Source organism: Microcebus murinus, chromosome 3 (assembly GCF_040939455.1).
Source record: "Microcebus murinus isolate Inina chromosome 3, M.murinus_Inina_mat1.0, whole genome shotgun sequence".
Classification (NCBI taxonomy): Eukaryota; Metazoa; Chordata; class Mammalia; order Primates; family Cheirogaleidae; genus Microcebus; species Microcebus murinus.
Genome location: NC_134106.1, coordinates 26,215,082 through 26,239,211, shown reverse-complemented (window position 1 = coordinate 26,239,211; position 24,130 = coordinate 26,215,082). Strand labels below are relative to the sequence as shown.

At 33.7% G+C, this 24,130-nt stretch overlaps 1 protein-coding gene across 11 annotated transcripts in view; it reads right to left on the bottom strand.

Moving 5' to 3' along the window:
• The window catches only part of BIRC6 (baculoviral IAP repeat containing 6), a 237,240-nt gene that overhangs the window by 66,490 nt on the left and 146,620 nt on the right, over positions 1-24,130 (bottom strand). For all 11 annotated transcript variants that reach the window (XR_001160238.3, XM_012788389.3, XM_012788384.3 and 8 more), the window contains 11 exons: positions 22,622-22,901; positions 21,310-21,566; positions 20,954-21,062; positions 18,789-19,010; positions 16,915-17,695; positions 15,509-15,652; positions 14,929-15,058; positions 9,652-9,783; positions 8,225-8,392; positions 4,304-4,477; positions 2,490-2,686 (listed from right to left, as the gene is read on the bottom strand). Coding sequence is in view for 10 of the 11 variants with exons in the window: in XM_012788389.3 (XP_012643843.1) it covers positions 2,490-2,686; positions 4,304-4,477; positions 8,225-8,392; positions 9,652-9,783; positions 14,929-15,058; positions 15,509-15,652; positions 16,915-17,695; positions 18,789-19,010; positions 20,954-21,062; positions 21,310-21,566; positions 22,622-22,901 (2,594 nt within the window). In the remaining variant the exon portion in view is untranslated. The remainder of the gene's footprint in view (positions 1-2,489; positions 2,687-4,303; positions 4,478-8,224; positions 8,393-9,651; positions 9,784-14,928; positions 15,059-15,508; positions 15,653-16,914; positions 17,696-18,788; positions 19,011-20,953; positions 21,063-21,309; positions 21,567-22,621; positions 22,902-24,130) is intronic.

Here is a 24,130-nt window from a genome sequence, read left to right as displayed (position 1 = left end):
TTGCTACTGATTCGTAATTTAATTCTGATGTGGTCAGGGAATAGGTTTGGTTTGATTCCAATGCTTTAAAATTAACTGAAGTTTGTCTTTCTTGGTGAAGTTCTGCATAGGTTTGAATAGAAGTTCACCCTGTAGTTGGTAAATACTGTGTTCTATAAATGTTGATTAGATCTGTATAGAAGTTTTGGCTTTTTACCCACAAATCTCCTATATCCTTATTTATTTTATTTTCAATTACTGAGAGATAAATGTTATAATCTATAACTGAATGTAGATCCGCCTAATTCTCCTTCAATTCTATCAATTTCTTTTTTTTTTTTTTTTTTTTTTTTTTTTTTTGAGACAGAGTCTCACTTTGTTGTCCAGGCTAGAGTGAGTGCCGTGGCGTCAGCCTAGCTCACAGCAACCTCAAACTCCTGGGCTCGAGTGATCCTTCTGCCTCAGCCTCCCGAGTAGCTGGGACTACAGGCATGCGCCACCATGCCCGGCTAATTTTTTATATATATATCAGTTGGCCAATTAATTTCTTTCTATTTATAGTAGAGACGGGGTCTCGCTCTTGCTCAGGCTGGTTTTGAACTCCTGACCTTGAGCAATCCGCCCGCCTCGGCCTCCCAAGAGCTAGGATTACAGGCGTGAGCCACAGCGCCCGGCCAATTCTATCAATTTCTGCTTCATGTACTTTTAGGGTGTGTTATTAGATGCACACATATTTAGCATTGTTAAAACTTCTGAATTAATCTTTCACAGTGATTTAATAATCTTCTTTATTTCTTATATGGCTTTTCCGTAATTTGACTCTGTCAACTATTAAAATAGGGACGCTAGCTTTATAAGGCTTTCAAATTCGTCTCTTATAAACAGCATATACTACAGGACTTTTGCTTTTTTCTTTATTCTGATAAATTTTTGCTTTTGAATGTTTAGTATACTTATATTTAATATAATTATACATATTGCTGGATTTAAGTAGAGTCTTCATAGATACGTCACAATTATTTTAAAGTACTTGTCTGAAAATTCTAACATCAATTTCACTGACTGATTTTACTGTTGACTATGGGTCCCATTTTCTTATTTCTCTGCTTGGCTAGTGATTTTTATTATATACTCCACATTGTTGATGAGATATGTCAACTCTTGATTCTAAAATCTTCCCTGGAGTGTGCCTTGTTTGGTTTTAGCAGACATTTAAATTACTGATGGATCACTCAGAACATATAGAAGCTTTTGTAATTTATGAGGATAGTCTATTTTGGTTGTGCTCTTATTTCTAAGGTAAATCATTCATTAGTGGGATGTAGTCTTTACTCTTAATGTTTGGCCCATTTAGAATTCCAATGAAAAAGCAAAGATTTTTACTTCTAACTTGGCAGGACTAACTCTTCAAATTCCATCTTCTCCATAAGAAACAGCAGCCTAAATCACTGCACAACTCCACCAGCATTCCAGCTCATGCTTGTCCTTAACACACTTATGTGAATCTGACCTTATATAGAAACAGGGTCTTTGGAGATGTTATCAAGTTAAGACAAGGAAATGTTGGCTTGGGGAACCCTACATCAAATGACTGGTGTTCATATAAAGAGAAGGTTATAGAGACACACAGTAAACTCAGGGAAGAAGGCCATGTCAGATGTAGGCAGAAATTGGAGTGATGCAGCTATAAACCAATGAATGCCAAGAACTACAGGCAAACAACAGAAGCCACTAAGAGGTTAGGGGGAGCATGGCCCTGGTGACAACTTGATTTCAGACTTATAGCCTCCTAAACTGCTGAGAATAAATTTCTGTTGTTTTAAAACACCCAGCTTGTGGTGGTGTGTTACAGTAGCTCTAGAAAATGAATACAAGCACACACAGAGTATACAAAATCAATGAGAATAATTCCTCTACCTCATTCAACAAACATAAAAGTGTTCATGCTTACAACTCTCCATAAACCACACTCTCCCCTCACTAATAAAAGTAGAAAAGAGCACAGGAAGCACACACATAAGTGACAGCAACATTAAGGGATATGTGAATGGTTCAAATTAATACAGTTTTTAAACTACCTAAAATGGAAATGGCACCTACAACAAGAATAAAAATTACACAAAAAGACATATTTCGGTAGCAATATACACCATAGTACTATTTTACTCTCTCATTTCCAATAATATCCACAATACATATCACACCTAAAGATGCACAGAAATGAGAATGCTGGTGCGTGCAACAACCATGAATTTAAGACAAACATTAGAGTTTGTCATGAATTCAAGACAAACACTACAGTTTGTCTTGAATTTGGCAAATGTGGTTGGTCTTCAACATTTCTTCTGTATCAATTCTCATGAAGCTCTCTACAGGCTGACCTTTGAAAGATTTATACAATGCTAAAAGATTATAAAGGAGAGGGTACTTCCACAATGTTAATGCAAGTAAGTTAAAAAGCAAAAAAAGAGGGCTTTTTTAATGATACATTAAATTAGGAAATAACTTACCTGTTGAATTACTTCTGGATATAGCATGGGTAGTCTCTCTGCAATAAGAGCCAATCCACCCATTCCTGCAAAAACTTGTAATGGTGACTGAATGGGACAGGTTTCCAGTAAAGATTCATCTAATATCCCATCCATGCACTCATCACTTGGAGTGAGAGCCTCATCTTCTGGACAGCTACCAAGTAAGTCTCCATGATCTAGACAGTAAATTACAAATAAATGAATAGATAAGAAAGTATCTATTTTTAAAATACTCTTTTGTTTACAAAAGCAGATAATGTTGTCTTCTCTCTGCTCAAGAAAAGAGCATAAAAATATCATCAGTTATTCAAATATGGTTGTATTAAGGCTAGATACTACAATGACCTTTAAATGACTTCTGATATTGCCTTCTATACTCATTACCCAAAATATGGTTTACTGACCAATAGCATGGGCATTGCCTGAGAGCTTGGTTGAAATTGTAGAATCTCAGGTCTCACTACAGACCCACATAATAAGAATCTGTATTTTAACATGATTCTGTAAATAATCTGTAAGCTTAATGAAGTTTAAAAAGCACTGTCCTTATGGGTATAACTCTAAGTTAGATTCTACGTTAAAATACGTAAGTCCTCAAAAGATGCTCATAACGAGTAATGTAATACACTTACGCTCTAAAGTATCCAATTAAGAAAAACGAAATAATTTTCTGACTGAAAACTAAATATTATACCATATTGGTTTAACTTTGAATTACTCACTTAAGAAAACCAAAGGTTAGTATGTTCAACACAAAACCAGACTTTATAAACATTAAAAAAAAAAAAAAAGATAATCCTGTTGAAAACTGGGCAAAGAAGATGTATTAAAATTTATAAATACAAAAGGCCAGTAACTAAAAACTGAACTTTAATCATGAGAAAGATGAAAAGTTTAAATAAGCTGATAATAGATTCACATTATGAAAATTCATTAGTTAAATAGCATTTATAACAGCAAAAAATTAGAGCCATGAGTAAGTTTCAATGATTAGGAAACAGATAAATTTTGTTATATTCATATAAAAATATAACCAATAAAAATGCACACTTAAAAATATTTAACAGAATATATTATATAAATGAAAAATAAAAAGATAGACTGCATATGGGAGCTCACGCCTGTAATCCCAGCCAAGGGGGGAAGATCACTTGAGGCCAGGAATTCAAGACTAGCTTGAGCAACACAGCAAGACTCCATCTCTACAAAATATTAAAAAATTCAGCTGGGCATGGTGGCATGCACCTGTAGTCCAAGATGGTGAGAGGCTGAGGCAGGAGGATCACTTGAGTCTGGGAATTTGAGGTTGCAGTTGAGCTATGACTCGCCACTACACTCTAAGCCTGGGAGACAGAGCAAGACCCTGTCTTTAAAAAAACTAAAAATGAAAAGCAAAAAGATAAAAAAAATATATGATCCTAATTCTGTATAAGGAAAAAATGTTCTTGAGCATGATGTGCCACTCAATATAAATTTTAACTACATTATAAATTGCGGTTCTCGCTTTGAGTATAGAATGACAAACAATTCACATAGTTCTCAAAGAAATAATATTAGAAATTAAAGCAGTTGTGTTCATAAAATAAATGATGGTATAGAGGAATTAACACAACTTGATATCTGAAGGAAATAATGGCAATTTCCTATATTTATAAATAACTCAGTCACTAAGAAAAATGACATCTTGTTAAGTAATAATAAACATAAGGTCAATTAAGTCATTAGCCATACAAATAAATCCCTGTCTCCTTGTATGACAGACTATAATTATTAAAATAGTATCATACACATACCTTTTTCAGGGTGTAGTCTTTTAAAAGAATCTGTTTTTGACAGACTTGGGTCTGTGATAACTCTTGATCCCAATTTGACAGTTAGATCTATTGAGCGGTAACCTTGAGGAAGTTTTCGGTCATACAGGAGAGTTAAAAGCTGGGCAAGTGTCATTTCAGCTGGCAAAGGCTGGCCTAAAAACAACATAACTAAGTTAAATCTAGAGTCCAAGAAAGAGACATTTTTACTTCGTTCAATTTACTCAATTATTTACTGTTTTTACTAAATTACATGAGTTTGATTCTGACACCAACTACTAAACAATTTAAAAATAACCATTGAAAAGTTTACAAAAATCAAATTTATTTATCTGACACATAAATAATATCTGTAGAAACTGTTAATTAAAGTATAAAGTCATGGGTAAAATAGAAACAAAGGAACAAACATTCCCATAAATCTGGGGCTGGCAAGTTTATTCCATAAAGGGATAGATAATAAATATTATAAACTGTGGGGGCCATATGGTCTCTGCCAAAACTACTAATCTGTTGTAGCAGAAAAACAGCTATGGACAATACATTAATAAGTGGGCATAGTTGTATTCCAATAAAACTTTCTTTACAAAAAGAGGTATTCAACCCGCCAGCCATAGTTTGTTGACCTATATTATAAATAGATAACATGAAGTTAAGAAGGCAATCCTTTCAAGTTTAGTTGGCAATTTCATCATAATGTAACAAAAAAATGGTGGCAAATGGATATAGGCTGAGTATCCCTCATCCAAAATGCATTGGACCAGAAGTGTTTCAGATTTCTTATTTTTTTTTATTTTGGAATATTTTCATACAAATAATGAGGTATCTTGGCAATAAGACCCAAGTCTAAACATGAAATTCACTTATGTTTCAGATACACTTTATACATATAGCCTACAGATAATTTTATATAATATTTTAATAACTTATGCATGAAACAAAGTTTGTATACACTAAACCATCAGTAAAGCAAAGACGCTACTATCTCAGCCACACATGTGAACAATATTGAGCTGTTTGTCATCACCATCATTCCTGACTCTGAATTCTTATGCTACCAATAAGCAATCATTTTCTTACCTATTCACACAAAGTATTAATACTTAACAGTAAAAACATACCATTAATGCAGTGAAAAAATAAGTGTTCAGGGTAACTAAGAAAATAGTAGCATCACCAAAATACCTGTGTCAACTATAAACAGCAGCAACACCAAACAACAGCAGGCTTTCAGTTTCACCTACAAAGCTATGTTTTGATTAAAAAGTCACTGTACACTATATTTTTTTCCCTCATCCCACTATAACACAGATACAAAGTACATTGTATATTTTTAGGTGAGAAGAAATATCAGAAGCAGTTAAGGAACCAGAAAGTGAGTTCTATAGGAATGAGTAAGCATTCTGCTGGGTGGCTTTTTAAAATTTTCTTACAGGCTGGGTAAAGTGGCTCACGCCCATAATCTCAGCACTTGGGGAAGTTAAGGCAGATAAGTCTGGAGGAAAAGAACAACAGTTTTTATCTTAGAAATCTCTCTTTGATTTTATAAATTGACATGATTTCTTCTGTTATGATTGCACTCTGCTTTAGTCCTTCAATATGCCCATCATACATTTTCATTATGTCAATCACAGGCACTTTTTTTGTAGTGTTAACGCTATCTTCATCATCACTATTATCATGATCACCTTGATTCAGAACCATTTTGGCTATTTCACCATCAATCAATGAGTGAACTCGGCCCTCATTATCAATCTTAACTTCTTTGATATCCACTTCTTCCACTGGACTGACAGACTCTGAAAATACTATTTTTTACATATGGAAGGAGGTCTGACATCAATTTTTTCTCTCTGGACATGCAGAATCCTTAAAAGTCATACCTAGTTCACTACCATCAAACAGTGACAGATCAAAGGTTGTGCCAGGCATATACAATTGTGCTTTTAGCCATTATGTTCCAAGCACCAGCAGCAGCATATATAGCCATCCTTCATGCTAAACTTCTTTTGAAAACCTCCATGCCCATACCTCTATTCATTGTTGGCAGCATGCTGTTCAAGCATGTGTTTCCTCCCCGCCTCCAAGAACCAGTGCCATAGTAAAGCACAGGCTTTTATATTTATTCTTTATTGATCTAAAGATACCTTGGTCACATGGCTGAATTAATGAAGTCATATTTGGAGGAAAGTACATTATTTCTGATGAGAATTTCAGTTGGAGGAGAATAACACATGTCTAGGAATAACGAAATCTTGCAGTCATCATCCAGTCTGTCTTCAGTGCAGTGAGCATAAGCTGCTGATATAAAATGTTTGTGAAACGAATCAGAAAAGATGTCCCCAGTGATCCATGCATTTTTGTCTGCATTATACTGGACAGGTAAGAAGCAAGCTTCTCCCTATTACAGCAGGTTTATATTTATGCATGCTTACTGCTTTAGCACATCCCAGCACAGTTATTGTGTCCTTGGCATCCTTAATTCCTGTAGCAGCTATCTCATCAGCTGTAGTCATTATTTTTCTGGGGCAATAATGCCAAAACATGTTGTTTTATCAGCATTATAGACTTGTTCAGGAGCCAGATATTCATTAGGGATGACCTCGGCAAACTCACCAATGAATTTCTCCATCTGCTTCCTGATAGCGGATGCTTTAACACCACACCTCTTTAAATATTTAATGCCATGTTTTTTCCTAAATTTGTGCAACCAGCCTGTTGAATGTTCATGGTTCCCTTCAATTATCAGTTCATCATGATAGATCCTTGCTTGTTTCATAAGCAGCATATCATTAGGTGGCATGTGTTCTTACTGCAATGCTGACAAATCCACTCTTCTAATGCACAACTGAGATCTTCGTTTTTAGCTTTATGCGGTTTTTCTATTTTTCATTAATTTCTGCTCCTCACTTTCAGCATAGAATTTCAAACAGCTTATCCTTCTGTTCCTTTAGGTAATATGGTGGTCATTCCAACAGCATACTCTTCTGTAAGATGCTTCACACTATGCAGTTTCTCTAACAGCTTGACTTTCTGTGCCACAGATAACCATAAATCCTTCCTCTTACTCTTAGCATCATTACCTATAGGGGTATCTGCAGGCCAGTGTGACATTTTAACAATATATTTAAAACAGGGAGCAGAAAATAAGCCAAAAAGCACAGTGAGTAATGAATGTAGGTCTTGGAACCATGTGGGCATCTGCTGTTGGTGCATCCAGCCTGCACACATGATTACACCACCTTTTGTAGGAGTGTTTGTGGGAGGGTATGTGGGCATGCATGGAAAAGAAGTATCACCTTAAGGGGGCTGAGAGAGTCATTTTTCCCTTGTGGGTGCAGAATAAACTGTGTGTTGTACGCCTGCATTCTGACTGCAACCCATCACATAAGGTCAGGTGTCGAATTTTCCACTTGTGGTCTAATACTGGTGCTCAAAAAGTCTTGGATTTTGGATTTTCAGATCAGGATGCTCAACTTGTATTACCTTCACTAATGACAGTATATTGGTCAATTAATTAGTATTAGCGGGGAGGAACATATTGCTCAACTACCACGGGTCTAAGAATTCCACTGCTAAAACTAGTTCTACAAAATGTGACTCACATTGCTTTCTATATAACTTGACATCAACTCTCTTAAACATTCATCTTATCGATTGTTTTATGGCACACTGACAGAAAAATGTAGAAAGCCAGTAAAGTAGAAATATGTAAATAGATAGTGCTAAAAAAGATATGTAATAGGTTATTCCCTTTTTACCCTCACTTGGAGGGAACTATATGGAGAAAGTCTCTAACCCATTTATCTCGTGAATACTACCTGATAAAATGGTGATTACACATCTGATTTATATAGTTGAAAGGTTATTATTTCTTTGATATTTATTCATTGTGAATATTACCTGCCAAGAGTTTGTGAAATAGGTGAAACACAGGGACAGTAATTATTTTGTTGGCAGCCTCTGCTCCTGACGAAGTACTTCCTATTTTATCAGGTATAGTCCTTCCCCTCCTGGATGGTGGGCGAGGTGGTGTAGCTGACACAGCACGTTTAGATTGGGATTTCAACCCTACAAGAAAAGAAGCAGTAAGATTCTGTATAGCCAATATAGTAATATGAAGTAAAAGGGTGTTTATAAAATATTTTAATAAAACATGCATTCCTAGCTAACACCAAAAGATAGAAATGTTTCTTCTAGGCTGGGCATGGTTGCTCACACCTGTAATTCTAGCACTTTGGAAGGCTGAGGCAGGAACATTGTTTGGGCCCAGGAATTCAAGACCAGCCTGGGCAACACAGCTCTACAAAAAAAATGTAAACAGCTAGGCATGATGGCATGTGCCTGTAGTCCTAGCTACTTGGGAGGGTGAGGCAGGAGGAATGCTTAAGTCCAGGAATTCAAAGCTGCAGTGAACTATGATTGTGACACTACACTGCAGCTTAGGCAACAGAACAAGATACTGCCTCTAAAGAAGAAACAAATTATTTTAAAAAGAAAATATTTCTTCTGTCCAATATCTAATCTCCCAATTCTATTTGTCTGTCCTTCATGATATACCATAAATAATTTTGACTTTATATCTGTAACTATTTTCCAATAAAGTAAAAAATGCAGCTACACTCTCTGAAATATAGGTAACTATCCATTTAGTAGAAAGCAGTTTTATGCAAATATGTAAAATCTTGTATTTTTAATTTTTCTCCAAGATAGAATTGATTACAACAATACAGAGGTCTCCTAATTGAGGAGTAAGGTAACCTATGCTGAGACTTCTCTTTTGAACTAAAATCACCTTACCTATGTTAAGGAAATATCCTTCCCAAACTACCAGTTATCTTTGCTAATTTTTCTTCTGGAACCTAATACTAAAAACTCATTTTTCAATCAAGTTTAAAAATTATTTTTATTTACTAATTTTATGTAATAAACACATTATAAATGAAAACTAGTGAGTAAATTTTCATTTTTTCTTAGACAATGAGGTTATACAAAAATTCCTTAACACTTAGGAGATTTATAAGGGTATGATTCACCCAAGAGTACACTATCAAGCTTAAATGAAATATCTACTTTTGACACATGTACTGTATCTGATAAAATATAGTAAGCTGTGGACATAAAATAATATTTTAAATATATTTAAGTGTAACAATAATTCCAGTTCCAAAGAGTAATGAATTTGTTACAATATTTTTAAATTTAGTATTAAAACATCATCACAAATCAGATTTTTACATTTACTTATTACATTTAGTTCCTATAATTAAAAAGCTTCTATTTTTATAGAAACCCAAACAAAACCAAGGTTATAAAAATGGAAGGCATACCGGAGGCAACAACAACACTGTAATTGTCCTGAAATCCATTTTCCGCCTTAACTTTTTCTTTCTCTTCATGGTTTTTCTTTTCTTTGTCATCTTTTTGTTCACTAATTAGTTTAGCTGTGATACTCGGAGTATCTGTAAGAAAATATTATCTAAAATACATTGCTTTTCCAAATCATTAAAAAGGGGAAGCACTAAGTATTTCAGGAGATTATATGAGGTAACATTATCCCTAATACTGAGGAAATACAAAACAATTTAGAAAAAATGTTACACAGTAAAACCTGACATTCAATCCTTCCTGATATTGATAAGAGACTTGTCACTGTTCTTAAGCCAGGATATTTAAGTTCCAATCTCTAGGAACTATTACATACAGCATTTTAATAGTACTACCTCTAGAGACAATGAAAAACCATTAGCATGAAAACTTGCTTTATTTTAGGGATAAGTCAATGTGCTTGACAACTACATCTATTTCAGTCCTCACAGTATGGATATTAAGAAATAAAATTATTTTTGAAATGAAGAAACAGCCTTAGAAATACTGATGATAAAACCTGTTAACGGGAAATACAAGACTCAATCTCAGGACTCACTCTAAAGAACTCACTAGACTTCTTTTTTGTACTATAAATAGGAGTATAAAGGAACAAACTTCTTTAACAGCTCCTGTTCTGTTATTTTTATTTAGGAATAAAATAAGAATCTTAGATGACAAAGTAATATGTTTTACTACCATTTTAAAAATGAATGCTGAAAGATTTCATAGACAGTTATTACTCTCTGAATTAATATTTCATTACTTTGATATACAGCATGCAATTAAGTCATGAAATAAACGGGAGATAATATAATGATATGATTTAGCCATTAAATAATCCAAAGGCTGAGTGAACTATTTTGATATTAGAAATTTTTTCCAATATATGAATATGATTGATAAGGATTCTTTCTACTTTTCTAATTTAAGTTATGATCCAAAGTATTTTATAATGTTGAAAAGATTGAGATAACAATAAATAGCACCTTTTGTAATAACTCCTATTTTATAGTTTTCTTTGAGTATCAGAAAATATCCGAGTGATCTCAATTCCTAGAGCTTCTTATTAACTGCTGATTGCCTTTAGACAGTTTCTGTTTATGTGAAATTTAAAATTCTGTAAACAATATAAATGCATAGTAAAAATAAATTTTACTTTCTAACAAAAGTAAGCAACCTCAAATGGCAAAAATATTGACATAGGTCAGGGAGAAATAAGTAATAAAAAATTTACAAAATTCATTCAGCATAATCAAGCAGAAAAAAAACACAGAAAGAGCATTAGGTGATAAGAATGTATTTAGTACAATCAGAAGTTCAACTGATGTTCATTTATTTACTCTTACCTCAAAAATAAAATCTAAAAAATAAGTAGCATTCAAACATTAAAAGACATCACTAAGACAAATTTTTCTCAACTTCCCTGTTTAAAACTGCTCTGGTTTATAATTGTACTACCGGCCAACACAGAAAAATAAGGACCAATTTCACTCTCCTATCTAACTAGTAACTAATAATTAGGAAATATATGCAACAACAGTTTTCAGACATTGGGCAAGCAGGGCAGGGCAGGGGAGGACAGTCAAGCCTGGGTGAGTGGAAACAAAAGACATGAGCCCAGGATTGAGCCAGCTTACTGTCTGGAAAGTTTCAGCTCAGCATAACCCAGGTGTCACCCTAGGTTAAGAATACAAAGCTGGGAATCCAAAAGACAAAAGTAGTTTGTGCTAGTTCATAGGGCACATTTCTAAAGGTAAGAGATTTGCAGAGAGCTCTAGAGATCTATAGAGGGTCTTTCTCTGAGTCTTCAGAGTGCACTAACAACTATGTACATGTGAGGAGATCATTAAAGGCCAGGAAAAGTACTACTGAAAAGTAGCAAGGGAAACAATCCCAGGGTTTCAAAAGGGGAAGAAATGCCTGGGTTCATAATGACCAGTGAACTCCTGAGTACTCAGAAGGTTATAGCCTCAGAAATAACATAAAATTGGACTCAGACCCACATTGTCAAATCTGGTAGCCTATTTGTATTCTAATGCAGTACCTGTTTAAAGTTAAGTTCGCTAAAATTAAAAATTTAAATTAAAACTTCAGTTCCTTAGTCTCATTTCATGTACTCAACAGTTACTGAACTAGACAATAAAGGTTTATAAAAATTTTCCTCATCCAAGCAGTTTTGTCTTAGATTAAAACTGCTCTGATCCTACTTAATAAAGCTTAAAAAGCATACCCCAAAGCAACAAACTTTTTAAATAACAAAACTACATTTCTGAAAAAAATTAAAAATATTTATTAGAATACAAAATCATCCAGTACCTGAGAAAGTAAAATTCACATTGCATGGCATCCAATAAAATTTTCCAGGCAAAGAAACAAGAACATACAATCCATAAGGAAGAAAAAAAATAACACAAACAGACTAGTATGTTCAAGAAAGCAGAAGAAAGCCTGAACACTTTAAGAAAGCACAAGGAAATATTTTTTTTAAAATCAAACTTCTAACAGATTAGACAATGAAGAGGAACAGATCTTTTGGTCGACATACCAAGAGAAATTATCCAACATTTAAAAATAGAGAAAAAAAATTGCCGGGGGAAAAAAAGGAACAGAGCTTTGGTGAGCTGTGAAGCACCTTCAAGTGGCATAATATATGAGTAACTGTAATCACAAAAGAGGGGGATGAGACAAAATATTTAAAGAAATATTTGCCAAAAAATATCCAAATCTGATGAAATCTATAAACTCACAGATTCAAAAAAACAAACCCCAATCATAAGAAATGTAAAGAAAAAACTATAACGTACATAATAATCAAAATGCTTAAAACCAGTCACAGAAATGTACAAAATCAAAATGATTGACACATAAACTTGATTATTTGAAAGCTATAGAAAACGGGTAAAATTGTCAGGCAGGTGGGAGGGGTGAGGAAGGGATGGATATATACAAACATAATCAGTGAGATGTGCAACGTCTGGGGGATGGTCACACTTGAAGCTCTGACTCAAGGGGGTAGAGGAAGCATGGGCAATATACGTAACCTTAACATTTGTACCCTCATAATATGCTGAAATAAAAAACATTTTCTAAAAAGGCAAAAAAAAAAAATGGGTAAAATTACCAATTATATACTTTTAAATTACTTGCTTATATACATGTTATTACATAAATATACATGTAAATATATCATAAAATATGACTAAAAATCATAAAGTTACTTTAAAGGACCAAAGCATTGCTAAATAGAGGTTAAATTTAACACATACATTTTGATGTAGTACTTCAAAGCATTTTTTATTTTTATATAATCAAGAAAATAATTTCAAAATTATTTTAATTAATGAAATGTTTTAGAATAGCATTCTTTCGCAGTATATGAATGAATAAAAATCTTAAACTTCCAGTTATTTTGTAGTAGAATGTCTATACTTTTTCAAGTTAAATGCATGAAATATCAGTAACTCAACTTCAGTAACCTTCTTTATTTCCTTAATCTACCTAATTAATTTTTACTTCTCATTTTACTTCATCATGTAGAATGGAAAATCTCAGGGCTATGATAGAAACAAGTTTCTAAAATCAAATTTACAGAAAAGTTAAGCTGTAATAGATAAGGTGGCCATTTTCAAGTAAGAAAAAATGTTTTTAAATATATAATAGTATGTTAACCATTTACTACATAACTTAAAAAAAGGTAGGAAAGAATTACTGATTTTATGTATACACTTTTGTTAGACACGATGACTGTAAACTGGAGAACAATCTTTCCTACATATACTGATCATACTCATTCACATGGTTTAACTTACTATCTATCTATGTTAACGACTCCTAAATCTCTACAACCCCATCCGTTTGTATGTGTAGATATATCTTTTGTTTTCAGCATATTATGGGGGTACAGATGTTAAGGTTACATATATTGCCCATGCCCTCCCCTTCCCCCCTCGAGTCAGAGCTTCAAGCGTGACCATCCCCCAAATGTTGCACATCTCACTCATTATGTTTGTATATATCCATCCCCTCCTCTATCCTCCCACCTGCCCAACACCAGATAAATATTATTTCTATATTACCACACAGAAGTACAACCCCATCTTTTATTCTGAGCTTTAGATTTGTATTTTAAACTGAGAAATGGATATCTCCAGTTTTTTTTCTTAGATACTCCTACTCTTCCTTCAGTGCACAACTCCCCTTAAAAACTTAGGTTCCGTAAGGTGGGGGGAGGGGGGAGGAATGGCAGGGGCAATATATGTAACCCTAACAATATTTGTACCCCCATAATATGATAAAATAAAAGGAAAAAAAAAGCTTAGGTTCCCCTCTTATGTATACAGATAAAATTTACTTTTTTATATTTATGCTATAATGCAAATATTTACATTTCCAGTTTATTTTAAAACCTGACAACATACATAAGACCATAAATACCTTGAGAGGAAGAAAATGTGTCTTGCTCACTTTTACATCCTTAGGACAAATTACAATACTTTGCATATTACAGATGCTCAATAAATTCATTCATTGATTAACTGGGATTTCTAAGAGGTAATAAACTCTAAAGTCGATAAGAATCTGCCATCAAAAATTGCTTTTTCTTTAATAACCCATATTTTGTTTAAACGCATCATCCTAGTTAGGCACAGTAGCTCACACCTTTGTCCCAGCTATTTGGAAAACTGGCAGGAGGATCATTTAAGCCCAGAGCTCAAGGCAGCAGTGAGATTCCATCTCAAAAATAAATACAGTCAGGAAACCTAGGGGAAAATGTTCTGTTTTCTTCAATAATATAAATAATAAGGTGACTAGTCAACTCTACCTACTCCATTTTGATCTCTTGACCACTGACTTTTTTCCTCTAATTTAGTAAATATCCATTTATTAGAATCCTGCCATCCAAACAAATACCCTGCAATTAAACTACTATAATATGACCATAGTTTATCATGGGAAAATTCCATCAATGACTTCCAATGGCTCATCTACATTTCCAGCTGCCCATTTTGTAATTACTACACACTAACACATACTAAACCAAAAAATCTATAAATGCTTGAATGTTTTGTACATTTCGCCCACTTGATTGAAGCTTCTTACACTTCAAACTATGCCCATTTATTACCTTTTCTAGTTAATAAATGGATACTAAGTAGATGTAGTAAATATCAAAAAAAAAAACTCCATATACTTCTAATGTACAGTTAAAGAAAAATTTATACTTAAACATGACTTGCCTGACACTCTGTCAAGAACATCTGATAATGTTGTTGAGACTGGCAAATGAAGAGTACGGAACTTGTGGCCTGCTCCATACATTGGATGCTGGATGACATGGCTAGTAGCATTAATTCTACCTTTGTATAGCTGAAAATCAAGAAATCAAAGAGTGACTTTTTGGAATACATATCATTATGAAACAACTGCAAAAGGATACAAGAATTTAAAAATTCAATAAAGCAAACAAAATGCAGTTTATTTTACATATTTCTTTAAATGTAACATGTTTGCCACATGATTAACAAATCGACTTCTGCATTAGCAGTACTGTACCTAAAATGTTCTTTCATTTTTTTCCCAAATCAAATGACACTACTCAGGGCAAGGAATAATTATGCTATTCTAAGTGTGCGGGTAAGTATTATCCTAAAGAGATTTTTAAGTCTTATCATTAAGTATAAAGGTTGTTCTAGTTTCAGTTTGCTACATCAGAAGTTAGAAGAACATATATATATATATATAGGAAATTATCAGATAGGAAGTTATAAACTATATTTACACACAGCTAATCATTAAGATTTAAGTTTAAAAACTCACTGGACAGGGAGACTGAAGAAACATTGTCACTTTCTCATCTTCCAGCATCAACTGTAAAAATAATCTTCGTATAAATCCTGAAATGTTCCCAGATGTTGGAAGGTTCCCTCTTTGAGGAGATGTCTGAAATAGTTCACAGAGAACCTGGCAAGGCAGTAGATATAAAAAGTTAAATGCCCAACTCATTTGCAGCTTTTTATTTTAGAGAACAAACAGGACATTTAAAAAGTAGATTAACATTCTGTGGGTAAGAGAAATTTTGCTCAAGAGTTTCGCATAATGAATACCCCACGCGACCAATTTATTTTTAACTTTAGTCAATGTTAAGGTGGTTATGATACAACAAAAATTATGAAAAAGGTATATTAAAAATATAAAACAAAGCCTAAATTAAAAAATTAGACATAACTAGGCCAGAAAGCAATGGAATACAAATTTTCAAGTATCTATAATCATGCCCTTGGTTCAGTTGCTCATTTAAGCATTTTTTTAAATTAGGTACATTTTGCAGAGATATTTTCTCAATAAATAATTCTACCGGAAGTAAAATATCTTGCTTTTATTCTTAAAGAAGTTAAATCATTCAATAATTTATAAAAATTGTGATGGCTATCCTTCCATACATTAATGAAGTTAGATCTGAATGAGTACTATTAAATAAGGGAGGAAAAAAGAAGCTAATTACTATTTATTAGTATCTACGATATCTCAGGCTCCCACACTAGGTACTTTATATACCTTAAAATATTTAATCCTCTCAAAAAATCTGTCAAGCAGGTGTTGCTAGCCCCATTTTATTGGTTAAACAACTTGCCAAAGGTCACAAGACCTAGAAAGCAGCAAAATTTGGCAAAATACAACTACAATTACTCTTCAAATAATTCTGGCTTTCAAGGTTTTAGGCCACATAAATCCAATACAATATACAATCTTCTACATTTTTTAACATGATTTATCTGTAGCCTCCTATCTAAAACCTACTATAATTCTAATGTCTATATAATGAGAAGCAAATTATCATTTATGGCAATCTGGTTACACCAAAATGCAATGCCTCAATGCAGATATGGCACTCAATGACCACTGCCGAGTAGTCAATCCTGTTTCAGCAACTGCAATGTTCTTTTTGGGCTTGTTATCTTGGGGAGTTTTTTTAAAAGGAGGGGTGTATGATCGATAGCTAGAATACCCATAAATATGCCAATCATCTCATCATAAAGAATAACTTATTTATGTGACGGCATATTTTGAGGGGATGAAGAGATTAATTTTGGCTGAAATTCAGATCCTTAAACACATTCGCCCTAAAGTTTACCATTATCTGGCCTTTATACATGCCCCCCCTTACCCAATTCCACCAACTATATCACGGCATCTTAAGATAGTAAGAGTTTTTCTTCCCTTACCTGTGCCATCAGCTTTTGATTATTAGGGTGGCATGAAATGCACTGCAGAAAGAATGCAACAGTTGCATTCTCAATTGCTGTGCGCTGTTGAGTAGTCAATCCCGTTGTAGCAGCTGAAGAAACAGAAGCTGACCTTGCGCTAGTCTGTTGTGCACCTAAATTATGTCCTCCAGAAGTGGACCCAGAGTGACACAATAAAAACAGAAGTGCTGTCCATAGTGGGTTTACTTCAGAACCACCAAGCCAATCTTTCATAATGTGGCTATTGCCAACTTCTGTCAAAAATCTAAGAATAGGAGCAACCAGGTCTGCTGTGATAGGCATCTTATTACATTGTTGTGCAACATGATGCCGCCTCAGTTTGTCCTGGGAAGTGTCTACTGGCTGAGCAATGCTTTCTGAGTAAGAAATGTGGCTAAAACAGAAACTAGCCAGACTCCTCACAAGAAGAGAAGGCAAACCTGAGTCTAGTAACTGTTTAATAGCTTCTGGAGATTGAGAAGAGGAAGCAAGAGTTGCCAAATGTGATTCAGTTAGAGCGAGAGGTGCTTGTGCATTTTTAGAGTCATCTGTTAAAGATGAACTAAGATCCTGCTTTTTACTATCATCTGTCATAGATAGTCTGTGGTGACACTGCACTGGAGGAGGGGTAATTCCCATCCAGCCCATGAGCAAAGAAAAATAATTTGGGTGTATGTGACACATTGAGCAAAGTAGACTGTCAACAGCTTTCTTCAAAACGATATTACAGGGAAGAGACATGGACCAATTAAAAAGTAACCTAGAAAAATAAAAAACACCACGTTAATAATACTGTTTCTTAAAGAACTCATCTCAAATATTTTTATTAGAGATCTACACTGACAAAATTATTTGACATTACATAATACTGCAATTTATTATAATAATGTTGTAATTTAATATTTCAGAAATATTTATATATATTTATATAATTTAATAATTTAGGTAGATTGGGAATTAGGTTACACTTACGAATTAGTACAGAAAATCAAGCAACCAATATTAAAATGGTTCTACCTGGTTCTGTCATTCTCTATGTGGCCTCAAAAAGTCATGTAAAGAAACAATGGAACCTACAGCCTCAAGGCCACATGTGGTCCCTCCAGATCCCCAAATATGACCCCTCGACTGAATCCAAACTTCACGGAACAAGTTCTGTGAAGACCGCATTCAAGGATCCAGAAGGCCACGTGTGGCCTTGCACGTTCCCCTCCCCTGATTGGACATGAATGATGGCCTAAAATTATGTTTCAAACAAAAAGTACTAGAGAGGTTCACTAATAAGTCATGGATGATATCAACTGGCAGGGCCAAATATGAAGATGACAGACTAGAGAACAAAAGGCCTACCTTTTATAATTCATGGAAATCTTCAAAAATAAATATAGTATTCTGCTACAGACTTACCAGTAGCCAAACAATTAAGTTCACCAAAGCTTTAGCTGAATATGATGAAGAAACGTAAGTAAATGAAAACCACTTGTCAAAAGGTCAATCTAGAGATAGTCTTTCAAAGTTTCTAGCTATACTTTTCCTCCACAGTTTTATTATTACACATTAAAGATAAAAGAATCTGGTAAATAAATTTACAACTGAGAACAATGAAGTAAAGGAACACCTACATTGAGCCTTTTGATTTTAGGTAAGAAATGCAGGCAGTGCTGCTAATACATCTTCTTAAAACATGAAGATAAATTACATTTGTGTGACATCTCATTTCAATAGTATACCTGATTAAATCTACTACATTAAAAATATTTTATCTAAATAAACATATAAAATATTATTTTATCAAATGAAAACTTAAAGTGATCTAGTACTAGGAAAAAAAAGATTTCAAAAATCATACTTACTCAAAGAGGTCTCGGTCCAGCAGTGCTGGTAAATCATACTCTACAAGCAGTTCGTAACTATGCCACAGAATTGCTGCTACACAGTGCAAATGAGAAGGAGACGGCATTAGAAGACCATACTCTATTGCTGAAGAGTTAGGGCACACGTAGTTGATCCTGCCACTTTTCTTCATAGCAGCCACTCTTGCAGAATCACTGACCCATTTTAACAAGGCCTGAATTCTTAAAAGAAGAAAATGAATTCAAATAACCATCAACAGCAAAACCGGCATTTGATATAGATGCCATCTTTGCATATAAAGCAAGATATTTATGAGAATAATATACTAATTGCTCTTGATCATTTTAGTCTAAATAAGAAGAATTTATAACCAACAAAGACATAGTAGTTCCAGTTCCAGTTTTCCAATATCCTTACCAATTTTAACCAATCAAAATGTTTATAATAACACAATTATGACTCAGCAAATAAGCAATGAATGCTTCTTACCTTATTTATAACAAAACATATAAATTTTTAGAATTATGGGGTACACATACACACATTCTTCTATATTTTCTCTTGCCTTATAGCAAATCCACAAAATCTAGAGCAGTGATCTTGAGCTAATTGCTTATTTACAAAGTCTCATGAAATACAGCATGTCTCACATCCCTGGACCTTTAGCAGTACATACTAATAGCAGCCACCCATCCTCATTCATTCTAACCAACAGAATATAGCCTCCACACATACAAATACTTTTTTAAGTACCACAGCTACTCTCAAACTACTGGAGCAAGAGACTAGTAAAACACACCCAATTTTGAAGCATTAGCTGAGAGCAAAAAAATTTTTAAAGCAATGATGCTTTAGAGTTAGTATAAAAAACAAAAAAATGGGGCTAGATTTAATAGCAAATTCTTAAAACATTATGTTTATATTTGGTTTATCTCCTTTGAAATTTCTAGATTAGGCCATAAGATTCTTTGCTTCAGGGTAAAGAAAAGAATGGGGATAAGATGGTATATAATACTAATTAATCTCTCTAATCTGAAGGACTGAAAGGTAAGACTCTTAAATTTTCAATTTCATATAATAGGAAATAAAGACAATTCACAGAAAGAGAAGGATAAGGCACCATTTAATTTATTAACAATTAATTGATTAAATAGTTATTTATTAAAGTTAATTAAATCATTAATTAGTTATTTTCCCCCAGAATGTCTTCAATTCTATATTTACAATCCTGACATCCTCCTTATTGGGTGATACTGTCTTACCAACCCTGGAGCAGGACTCAATTAACTTTCTCTCTAATATCTAGCAGCATGCCAGCCATATAGCAGCTATTAAGGAAATACCTATAAGTACCAAAACATTAATAATTCAACAATTTGCAAAGAAGGAAATAAGCTCTAGCATAAAAATTATTAGTATAGTCACACATACTATAAATATGTTCTTCTAATATGGATGCTATACATAAAACCAGAGAATTTTTTACCAAAGATTTGCTCAAAAATTTATCAACAAAAATGTGTTTATCATTTTTGAAGTAAAAGCAAAGCAAAACTACATTAGGACAACTCATCAAAACTACCTTAATGTCAAAATCAATAAACATTTAGATGAAGTGTTCAGATATCATTTACTTGGTATAATATTGTTTCATTTTGTGGTAGGAAGCATGACAAACAGGGTATACAGTTTAATTTAAAGATGTCAGTGAATATTATAAATAATTAATAAGTAATCATTAAGAACAAGTATTGTCATTATCAAAATAGTCCAAGTACCAACTATGGACACAATATTCCTATATTTGTATACATTTAGTAAGCACTACCTAATATAGTATGATTATGATACCATCACCTTATAAGGATGCTATCACAACACGGTTAACTTAAAAATCATGTTTTTATTCCTTTCCATTCTTCAAAAGAAATATTAAGAAATCTAAGTTCAAATTGGTTTAAAATATATCCAAATATGAAAATTTGTTTGATGTTCATGAAAACCTTTACAGAAAGGTTGCATCATGTGAGGAATATGTTTAAACATGCAACATACGACAGTATTTGTCTTAACTTTTGTAAGATCATCCAAGGAGAATGTATTATTATAAGTAACATTCACTACAGGATGTAAGTGTGCATAAATGAAAAACGAGATCATGTACCTGTCTTTTGTTCCAGGATCCTGAGTTGTTCCAAGCTGGTAAAGAATGTCTATCGTAGAGTCAGAAGAAAGTCCATTCAGTCTTCCAAAAAGTAAAGGGCTATTTAAATCTTGCAATAAAGAATCAAAAGAAAAAGGTTGCTAAATAGGCAAATTGGGGGTGGGAAGATTTAATTATTCATTAAAATAAGTCTACTATAAATTCTACCAACAAGAAAAAACAAACTCCAAAAATAATGAAGCTGTAAGGAAAATTAATTTCTGAAACAGAGTTAATTACAAAGATCACAGAGTTCAACTGCTGTTACTTTGTAGATATGTAAAAATTAAAATATCAAAGTTAATTAACTTTGTCACCTGTAGGATCACTGCCTGATGCTGCACAATTCCTCAGGAGAATGTCTATAAGCTTCAGGCCAATTCTAGTGGACTGCAGTCCTATCTTTACAAGCACAACCTCAATATTGGGTGAATGCATTCCACAGTACGGAGACATCAATAAGGCAGCACAAGTCTGTAGCAGATTAGCAGTAGGTGCAGCTGCACTTGCCATCATTCCTTCCAGATCACTTATGTGAGTAAGGCAATGATGTAATAACCGTAACCATCCAATACTGAAATACACAACACAAAATTACTTGTATGGTAAATATAAGTAGCTCAAATTATCTCAGGGGCAGAACAGAACTTTTTAAACATCAGCATATTGTGTTTCACAAATAGTCTTAATCAATCTAAAAAACCATGTTTTAGAATGCTGCAAAATCAATAATTGAGCACATAATAAGTTTCCCCTATAATACAATCACATACAAAAGGACTTAAGTGTTCATAGCATTTAGAAACTATATGCTTGCTTTTTTAAAAGAAATCAGCCAGGAATCTAGTTTTAAACTTATATACATTTATATGTATTAATACAAACTGGTTACTATAATAAACATGTAAAACTGTAAAGTCTTCGTCCTTTCAGGATAAAAAAGAAATCTTGATTTTTTTTTTTTTTTTTTTAAGAGACAGGGTCTTGCCACATTGTCCAGGCATGAAGTTATGACTTCAAGCTATCCTCCCACCTCAGCCTATCTAGTAGCTAGGACTACGGGTGTCAGCCACCATACCTGGCTAATCTCAAACTCCTGGCCTCAAGTGATTCTCTGCCTCAGCCTCCCAAATAGCTGGAACTACATGTGCAAGCAATAAAACCCATCTGTAAAATTATCAACTATCAAAATTTATCAGAAAAATGTTGATTAAAAGATATATTAAGGTTCTAGTTTGGTTCAGATATAATCTTTCTGTTAACTGACATTGAGGAATTACCATATACATCTAAGTGTCCCTGTTTCTAAGGTCAGTTGGTATGGTTCTGACGAACTGGTTACAGGCATTTGGGAATCCCTAGAATTGATATAATCCAAAAAGTTAGTACCTACACTCACATACAGTGTAGATCATCTCACAGATAAAATATACATAAATCTCAATTTTAATCAGCCTCAGGGTTGTGCTTCCAGAAAATTGTCTCCATTACACCTAATAAAATTATGTTACGTTGATACCTATAGAACAAAGAACTTCCTAAGACCTAAAAAACAAAAAAAAAAACCCTACAGAATGAATAATTTTGAGAAAAGCATAGAAAACTTTAAGAATGAGAAATAAAACATACCTTGTTTTGGATACCTGATCTTCAGATGGAAGAAAGGGATTATTAACTGTTGCTGAAGAAGTGGTACCAAAAGCGGTGAGGCCCAATAATTTAATTTGTGAAAGGCCTAATGTGCTGGCATCTCGTGGACGATGTAGTCTAAGGCAGACAGCAGAAGCCACTTCGGCTTTCACAAGCTGAATTTTTATATAGGTGAGACCACTTGTGACAACAGGAGTGGACAAAGGTAGCATATTTACTCCATCTGCACTTACTTCAACAGACACTGAGGATGGGCAGGCTATAGGAAGAGAAAATTGAACAATCACAAAAGAAAAAGTAAACGCTATAGAGTTCTCCATAGATAAAAATCCCAGTAAAACAACTGCTTTCAGTTATATTCATTATGAACTTGTAAAAAAGAAATTTACATACCAAATAGTACTTTGTCAATGACTTCTATCACAATTAATTTTGGAGATGCTTTCTATTAAATAAAATATTTAATCCACATTATAAGTTGTACTTTAACATTCACCTAAAAAAAGAGTAACTGAAGGAGACATGCACTCCACATGTACTGGATCTTCCCCAAGAAAAAAACAGCCAATTAAACAATTATTTTATTTCTACTTTACTCAAAAATTATCACAGACAATATGGAATCATCATTATTATGTCATAATATACTTTCAAAATAATATGATCAGGACAATTGTAATAAAAAATAGTATTCCAGCTGGCAAGGTGGCTCACGCCTGTAATCCTAATGCTTTGGGAGGCTGAGGTGGGAGAATTGCTTGAGGCCAGGAGTTCCGGACCAGCTTGAGCAAGAGCAAGACCTTATCTCTACAAAAAAACAGAAAGATTAGCTGGGCGTGGTGGCTCAGGCCTGTAATTCCAGCTACTCAGGAGGCTGAAGTAGGAGGATCTCTTGAGCCCAGGAGTTTGAGGTTTCGGTAAGCTGTGATGCCACTGTGCTCTAGCCCAGGTGACAGAGCAAGACTCTGTCTCAAAAAAATATAGATAGGCAGATAAACATTTTTCCACCAACTATTTCACTACTACCATACTGCAATGGTTTCAAACATTGAGTTTAAACTCACAGATGAGTTTACAAATGTTTTCACCTCTAATCTCCTATTTCCCTTTCAAATTGACCCAAACATCCATAAGAAATTTTCTAAAAATCAATTCTTGCTAAAATTTAAGGAGCAATCAATGAAGTAACAACTGGCAGCTACTACAAGAAAATTATTTCCTCCTAGCATAACATAGAAGCCCATATAATAAATGTATCCATCAACTTAAACAACTTTTGAAATTTGGTCTTAATTTTAACTTTAATGGTAAAATTAGGAAGTAACCTTGACTATATGCCAACTAGATGGCAGGTTTACACTGATAACTAGACAAGTCACGTTGATTCTTAAATTTTACCTTCAAAAGCTTTTGAGGAAAGTATTATCCACATTTTACACAAGCAGGAAAAGTGGTTAAGTAATCCACATTCCAAGAGCAAATGAGACA